Genomic DNA, 7,952 nt, shown 5'->3' with positions numbered 1-7,952 from the left:
TCATCCCATCCCACCCCTGCCATTGGCAAGGACACCTCCCACTAGCCCAGGTTGCTCCAAGCCCCGTCCAACCTGGCCTTGGACACTTCCAGGGATCCAGAGGCAGCCACAGCTTCTCTGGGCAACCTGTGCCAGGGCTTGCCCACCCTCACAGCCAAGAATTCCTTCCTAATATCTACCCTAAATCTCCCCTCATTCGTGGCATCCTCTGAATTCCACCACGCTGCTGCTGGACAGACAACCCCCTTCGGAGCTGCCCCCACTCCTCACGGGTTTGGGGCCTGTGAAACACAGAGAGCAGGTTCCTGCCCTGCTCCGTGTCCCGGGGGTGCCAGAGCAGTGCAGTCCCACCCAGTCCCCTCCTCCCACACCCCAGGGCAGAGCCCCTGCCCAAGCCTGGCAGCTCAGCCCGGTGCTCTGTGTCTCTGCTGCAGAGCACCCCCCACTCCAGGGGATCCCCTCCTGCGAGAAAAGCCCCTGAGATTCACCCCCAATATCCACACCGGGGCTCAAATCCCTTCCCAAAGCCAGAGGCCACATCCTGTGGGTTTAACAGGGGGTCTCTGGTGTTGGCACCCCCAATAAGAGGGGACCTGCTCTGCTGAGGGGTCTCCCAGCTCACAGGCCACGTGGAACCCTCTCTGTCACCGAGAGCCACCACGTCTGCTCAGCTCCAACCACCAGCCTTGTGCACAAGAGGGAAGCAGCATATGGGGACAAGCCTTGGCCAGGCTGGAGGTCTGGTGAGCAGCTCCTTGGAGCTGCTCTGCCACTGGCCTGAAAGAACAACTCCATCAGCTACTGCAAACAGACCTTCTGCTTCCTCGCTTCCAAATGCATCACAGGCTCAAATACAGACACTCCAGGCTTCTTCCTGCTTTAATTATTTAAAAATCCTAACTCTGGTTGTTTATTTTCAGGGGCTATTACTGCATTCAACTATTTTGAGACAAAAAAAAAAATAAAAATAAAAAATTTGAAGCCTTTCCCTCATTCTGCCGGTGAAGTTTAATTCACTCTAATTATTTCATATTACTTAGACTATAATAGTTTCATAATTTCTAGTATATTAAGCACTTAATACGTTGTGTCATTTGAAGTCGCATATTAAATTCTGCAAAGTACATTTTAATGAGAGCTAAGTAGTGTGAAAATATTAATACAACACCATAGTTCATTTTTGTCCCCGTGTTTGCAGGCACTGCTGCCACACACGGGGTGTGCCCAGGCAGGTGGGCACAGCAGGGCTGGGCAGGGGCACAGGGACCCAGGCCAGGCCCCTCTGGGGTCCCTGCACAGGGTCAGCTCGAGCCCACGAGGTGCCAGCGGTGACCCAGCCAGGAGGGCACAGAGGAACATGCAAAGAAAGAGGCTCAGGTGCCCCCCTACAAGCTCCAACGGGGCCCAACTGTTTCATTCCCTCAAGCGACCACCTCTTGGTTTGCAGAGCTTGATTCTGCTCCCTGATTTACACATCCCCTCCGTTTCCCAGCAGATGACCCCCCTTCCCAAGCTCTTACCTGCACGAGAGATGCCACCAGCTCCACTGCTCCCCCTCAGGGTCACCTGTCAGACACCTCCTTCAGCTCACACAGCACAGGATGTCTGCGTCCAACGGGGAAAATCCCAGAGCGCTTTGGAAGGGACCTTTAAGGCCCCCTTGTTCCACCCCTGCCATGGGCAGGGACACCTTCCACCAGCCCAGGTTGCTCCAAGCTCTGTCCAGCCTGGCCTTGGACACTTCCAGGGATGGGGCAAAGAAGCCATGGGAACTTTGTCTGAAGCTCAGAAAAACAAAGAGAATCCCCAAAAATCATCTCTGCTCCCACCCCAAGGGTTTTTAACCTCCATCCCAGCCAGCCGTGTCCGCACGCCCGGGCCGGGCTTCCTCCCCCTCAGGTGATAGGTGGGAGTCGCTGCTCCTGCTCGGGCACAGCTGATCCCGGGGTCGGGAATGGCGGGGAGAGAAAGGGGGGCTGCACCTCCGGCTGCGCCCACGCGGTGGCGGCGCAGGCCGCGGAACCGCCTAATGAGCCCCGCGAACTAATTAACGGCACAGCCGCGCTCGGCGCTCCCGGGGCCGGTTCGCGCTCAGACCCCGCCGGGGCGGGCAACGCGCAGCCCCCCGGGTGAGCCCCCCCTTCCACCCTCTTCCCTCGCACTGGTCCCGGTCTCCGGGATGCTGCTGATCCTCGGGATGCTCCCTGTCCCCGCATCCTTTTCCCCGGTCCCGGCCTCCGCAGTGGGATCACGGTGCGTCCCTCCCGCAGCTCCCGGGGAGAGTCCCCGCCCGGTCCCTTCCACCCCGGAGCTCCCCCGGAGCTGGTGCAGCCTCCCCCCTCCCTGTCCCTGTCCCGTTCCCGATCCCGCTGCGGTGCGAGGTTAATTCTGGGCTGAAAGCAGGTATTTCGGGGGTAATAGGTGTGCGCGCACCTCGCGCCCGCTCTCAGAGCTCATTAATGGGATACCTTCATGTGTGAAACGAGCATATAAATGGGCATTAATGAGCTCCCGGCTGCGGCGAGAAGGAGGAGGGATCGGGGAAGCTTCGCAGCCCCCCAGGTTCGGGCCGCCGGGGCGGCCGTCGGGGCCGTGCGAGCCCACCCCCCCCGGGGGGGGACACCCCCTCCCCCCGGGCCAGCCCCACGCACCAGGCGGCTTCTTAAAGTCCGTTTTTATTAAAGAACCAAAATCACGTACAGAGGGGGTCTGTCCCCAGAGCGGGCGAGCGATGTTCTGCCTCCGGAGTCGCGGGTCCGCCGGTTAAAGTGCCGTTACATCCAGAATTTACATGGAAGGGGGATAAAGGAGGGGGCCCGGGGCGGGGAGGGGGGAGGGATAAAATATACATCATAAATAAATAAAAATCCGACAAATACTGTACCAAGAGAATCACAGTACATTTATATCCATTGCACATAGCCACTTTTGTTTCCAGTCTGGACGAGGGTGGAAGAAGCGGACACACAGGGAGGGAGGGGGGAGGCGGAGCGGGGAGGGGGAGGCCCGGGAAGGGCCCGGCTCCCCCCCGGCCGGCCCGGGGCCGCCCCCCGCCGTATTGCCAGTCCGAGGAAAGCCGGGCTCCGAGTCCTCTATGTACAAGTGTCTCCTCGTGGAAATGGCTTGTGTGGGCTGTGCCCGCATGGCTTCGGGGGGAGGGGGCGCCGGGGGGGCTCACTGGGGCAGCAGCGGCGGCTTGAAGGAGCAGTTCCCCGTGCAGTGCCGCGGGGTCAGCATTTTGCAGGAGAAGTGATGCAGCGCGTCGTGAGCCTCTGCAAAGGGATGGAACCGTCACCCTCCGGAGCCCCCAGGCCCCCCCTCAGCCGTCCGTGCCCCCCCCTTCCCATCCTACCGCGGTACCTTTCAACTTCTGCTGGATGGCGTAGCGCGCCTTCCTCTCCTGGTCCAGCTCGTTGCACAGCGTGTCTGGGATGGGGGGAGCATCACACCGCGCCCGGGGCCAGTCTGAGCGCGGCCGCCCCGTCGGGGATGCGCTGGGCCCGAGGGCACCGCAGCGCGAAGGGGGGGAAAGAGGGAGGGCACGGGGGGGGCACGAGATGGGTGCAAAGTCGGGCACGGCTTCGCGGCTTCCCACGTAATTTTACGCCTCGGTTTTTAATTTAGCCCGTGCGGAAATTACTGCGAGAGGGAAGGTTCATTCGCTGCCGTGTAATGATGCCTCGCAGCCGTTTGCGGGGCGGCTGGAAATGCCGAGACGAATTGGAGGGCACGAAAGGATAGAGATTTAAAAAAAAAAAAAACCAAAACAAAACAAAAAGAAAAAAATAAAGGAAAAAAGTAAAGAAAAAATAGGAGGAAAGGGGAAAAAAAAGAAAAAAGGAAAAAGAAAAAAATGAAAGAAATAAAGGAGATAAAAGGAGATAAAAAATAAAAGTTCTGATGGGCGGATGGGCTCGACCAGGCCTTACCTCGGACGATCTGCAGCTGCTGCACCATCTCTTCCCGGTACGCCAGTTCCCGCTTCATCTGGTCCTGGAAGTTATCTGCGGGACGGGGGGTCAGCACCGCTCCCGGTGCGGGGCCCGCTCCCCGGCCGGGGCGGGGGATGAGCGGGGGACGGGTCAGCGGTACCTTTCAGGCTCTGGAAGTCCCTCTCCAGCTTTTTCCTCAGCTCCATTTGCTCCAGGACCAGTTTTTGTAACTCATCTGTTTTAAAAATACACGGCGGGGTTGAGGGGAGCCCGCACTTTTCCATCTGGAGGCGGCTCAGCGCGGCGCTAATCGCATTACGTTACATTAATCACAGGAGTTAATCACTCCTGCACAAAACACAAATACCTCGAGCCGCGGGGAGAGGCCGGGGGGTGCCGCCGCCCCCCCCCCAGACCGTCCCGTCGGGGCGCCGACCCCCGCACTCCTCGCCCCACACCCCCGCCTCACCTCGGGCCAAGTTTTCGATGTCCTTCTCCACCAGCTGCGTCCCGGTGACATCCATGGCAAGGCCTTCCTCGCCTGCGGGGGGGGCAAAGCGCCGTCAGCCCCGCCGGGGGGGCTCCGCGGACCCCGCATCGCCCGCGGAGGGGCCGCGCATCGCCCCGCGGGGGAGCGCGGAGCGGGGCTTACCTCTGTCGGTATTTACAGGGCTGGGATGAGAGACATTCCTTTGGTCCTGATAGGATTTTCTGGTCTCTAAATCCTCTGCCGCGGAGTGATTGTCTTCTTTATCTTGCTCTTAAAGTTAATAAACCGATTTTCAACCATAAGCAACGAAAGTATGGTCCTGATATATCCTTAATTACATAATTACGGACAAAGCCCTCGTTAAAACCTTCTTAGCGGACATCCTAATCGCTTTGCTGTTGGAAAGTAGCTTGTGGGCAGGAGCTTGGCCCTCCCAGCCCATCCCCGCCGCGGCCACGGCAGCATCGCCGGGCCCGGGGGGGCTCCGGCCCCGACCCCCGCCCGGGAACCGTTTGTTTCGCTTTTCTCCCGAAATCCCCCCAAACGAAAGCGGCGGCCCGGGTGCCCCCCCGGGGCTGAGCCGCCGGCGGGGGCCTCCCCCGGGGCCGCGCCCTCGGAGCGCCCCGTCCGCCCGCGCCCGGCCCGCGTTACCCTTGGCCTCGGGGGTGCAGAGGAAGGCGGCGGGGGCTCCCAGGGACGCGGCGGGTTTCAGCGGCTGCAGGGGCTCCCCCCTCTCCGGCGCGAACACCTACGAAAGAGCGAGTCAGGGCCCCCGGGCCGGCCCCGCGGGGACCCCCGAGGGCAGGTCCCTCCCGGCCCCGCACCTCGTAGGCGCCGCTGCTGCTGCTGCTCCGCTCGGGGCTGCCGTCGGGGGCCGGGCCGCCCTCCGTGGGCACCTCGCCCGTCTTCTCCTCGGGCCCGTCGGCCCCGGCGGGCGGCGGCTCCTCGGGCCCCGCCAGCAGCCGCGGCGGCGGCGGCTCCCGGCCCTCGGAGGGGACGGCGGCGGCGGGGACGGCGGCGGATTCCTCCTCCTCGTCCTCCGGGAAGCGGTTGGACTCTACGTCCACCTCGGGCTCCTCGGCCGTGTCCCCCCCGGGGGACAGCGAGCGGTAGCTGGAGCTGCCCTCGCTGAGGAAGTCCGGGGAGAGGTAGCCGGGGCCGCGGGGCCCCGCGCCGCCGAACGCCTCGCGGGTGCCGTAGAGCTTGGCGATGCTCTCGGCGTCCTTCACCACCGGGCGGAAGGCGGACAGGTAGCTGCCCTTCCTGGGCAGCGGCAGCGGGGCGAGCAGCGCCTCGTCCCCGGAGCGCTCCTCCTCGCCCGCCGCCCGCGACAGGGCGCTGGGGCAGCGCTCGCCCTCCGCCCCCGCGCCCTCCTGGGGGGTCGCGCTGCTCCTGCCGCTGCCCGAGGGCTCGGAGCCCTCCAGCTCCCCGTGCCGCCCCGCCAGCCCCGCCGGCTCGGCCGCCGCCGCCGCCGCCGCTGCCGCCGCCGCCACCACCACGGCGGTGGCGGCCGCCTTGGCCGGGCTCTGCGCGGGGTAGGGCGGCACGGGCAGGCTGCCGGCGGCCGGCCAGAACACGGGGAACGAGGGGTACACGCCGCTGTCCTTGGCGGCGCCGGGCTGGTGCGGCGGCTGTGCCGGCTGGTGCGGGTGCGGGTGCGGGGGTCCCCAGAACATGCCGGGGGGCAGCGCGCCGCCCTTGCCCGCCTCGCCGCCCCCCGCGCCGCCCAGCGCCTCCTCCTGCTTCTTGGGGCACAGTCCGAACGCGGCGGCGGGGAAGCCGTAGGGGTGGGGGAAGAGCGGCGGCGGCAGCTTCTGCAGCATCCCGAAGCCCTTGCTGGGCACCGGGATCACCGGGTAGCTGCGCACCGCGCCCGCCCCGCCGTGCGCGCCCGCGGCCCCGCCGTGCGCCCCCGCGAGCCCCAGCGCCCCGCGCTCGCCCGCCGCCTCCTGCCCGCTGCACCGCAGGCTCTTGTGCGCCGGGGCCAGCTCGGGGCCCGCGGGCGGCGGCGGGTGCAGGGCCGCCTTGGCGGCGGGGGAGCCGGCCCCGGGCCCGCCGGCGGCCGCCCCTTGCAGGGAGAAGGTCCGCTTGCGGGTGCCGCCGTTGAACATGGCCTTGACATCCTCCCAGGCGTGCGACAGCTCCTCCGTGGCCGTCTTGTCGCTGAGCTTGAGGTGGCGGCGCCAGGAGTTGAAGTTGGCGGCGTCGGGCTGGGTGTACTTGGAGTCCGGGGTGCGGTGGGAGTGGAAGATGAACTTGTTGGGGGAGAAGTACATGCTGCAGTAGCTGCACTTGATGCACTTGGCGCGGGAGCTGTTGTAGCGGGCCGGGATGAAGCTGCCCCGGGAGCCCCAGGCGCACTCGTGCACCACGTCGAAGGCGAAGTTCTCGGGCAGCTTGGGCGGCTTGTGCTCGCCCAGGAAGGACTTGCAGAGCCGCTCCGCCTCCCGCTTGGTGATCATGCCGCAGCGGCGGGAGGAGATGGGCATGGCCCCGGCCCGCCGCAGGATCTCCAGCTGCACCGGCGTGCACTGCACGCAGGTGATGCCCAGGGCCACCCGCCGGTTGTGGATCTCATTGTAGCTGTAGTTCTTGAGCAGCGTGTTGGAGATCTGCGCCAGGCAGAGCCGCTCCTGCCCGTCGATGACCAGGGACACGATGGGCACGCCGTACAGGGAGGTCTCACCCACTTGGTTGGGCTTGAGGGTATTGGAGCCTTGGTACGGCTGCAGCTCTTGCTTTGAATTTGGGGAGGAGCTTGCATCTCTCCCATTTCCCATCTGACTGGCGATCGCCTCCATTCCCCCCCAAAACGCCCCTGCAAAACAAAATCGGGGAAAGGCGCAGGTTAGAGGCGCGGGTTAGAGGAGCTCCCGCGGCCCCGCTCCGCGGCCCGGCCGATCTTCGCTCGGCGCTACCGGCCCGGAGCCCCCCGGGCGCTGCCGCAGGACCCTCCCCGGCCGAGGGGTCTGGCGGGGCCGGAGCGCATCCCCCGCACCGCGGCCGCCGGTACCGAGCGCCGCCGTACCCGCCGCCGGGCGCGGCCCCGGGAGCCCGGGGCAAGGGCGTCCTGGTGGGTCACCGTCCCCGCTTCCTTCCTCCCCGAGTCCCCGGCAGGTGCCTTGCCTTGCCTTCCCTTCCCTTTGTGCCGGCTCGCCGGGCCGTGCCGGGCCGCGGGTTGCGGCGAGCCCCGGGCGGGCTCCAACGAAAGGCTCCGGAGGACGCGGCCGGCGCGTCCCGCGGCGGCGGGGCCGGAGGGGCCGAGCCCCGGGCCGGACCGGGCGGGCCCAAACTTGGCGCTCGGTGCCCGCGGGCGGCGGGCGCGGTGCCCCGGAGCCCCTTTGTCGTGTCCCCGGCAGGCGATTAGGCGCGGGCGGATTAGGGGCCGGGGCGGGCAGCACCCGCCGCACGTAGCAGAAGGGCAGCAACGAGCCGGGCAAATTGGCTTAGCGGGGAGAGCTCCCGGCGGTTAAGCCGCTTCCGTGGTAATTACACAAAATAACGGGGAGCGACTCCCGAAAACGCGCCCC

General features: G+C 65.4%; 1 protein-coding gene across 2 annotated transcripts; it reads right to left on the bottom strand.

Moving 5' to 3' along the window:
* Nucleotides 1–3,072: 3,072 nt before the first annotated feature.
* SKOR1 (SKI family transcriptional corepressor 1) lies at nt 3,073–7,223 on the bottom strand. Of its 2 annotated transcripts, none has more exons than XM_051796870.1 (8): nt 5,205–7,223; nt 5,074–5,170; nt 4,585–4,692; nt 4,402–4,473; nt 4,093–4,167; nt 3,930–4,004; nt 3,361–3,426; nt 3,073–3,272 (listed from the first exon to the last, which is right to left on the bottom strand). In XM_051796870.1, exons 1-8 carry the CDS (start codon nt 7,221–7,223, stop codon nt 3,175–3,177), a joined length of 2,610 nt encoding a protein of 869 aa, XP_051652830.1. In that variant the 3' UTR covers nt 3,073–3,174. The 2 variants fall into 2 exon arrangements, with proteins under 2 accessions (XP_051652830.1, XP_051652831.1); XM_051796871.1 differs by having other exon boundaries at nt 5,247–7,223.
* Nucleotides 7,224–7,952: the final 729 nt, after the last annotated feature.

This window comes from Manacus candei, unplaced genomic scaffold, assembly GCF_025592945.1.
Source record: "Manacus candei isolate 608988 ecotype Guabito, Panama unplaced genomic scaffold, ASM2559294v1 h1tg000046l, whole genome shotgun sequence".
Lineage (NCBI taxonomy): Eukaryota > Metazoa > Chordata > Aves > Passeriformes > Pipridae > Manacus > Manacus candei.
This window is presented reverse-complemented; position numbering and strand designations above follow the sequence as displayed.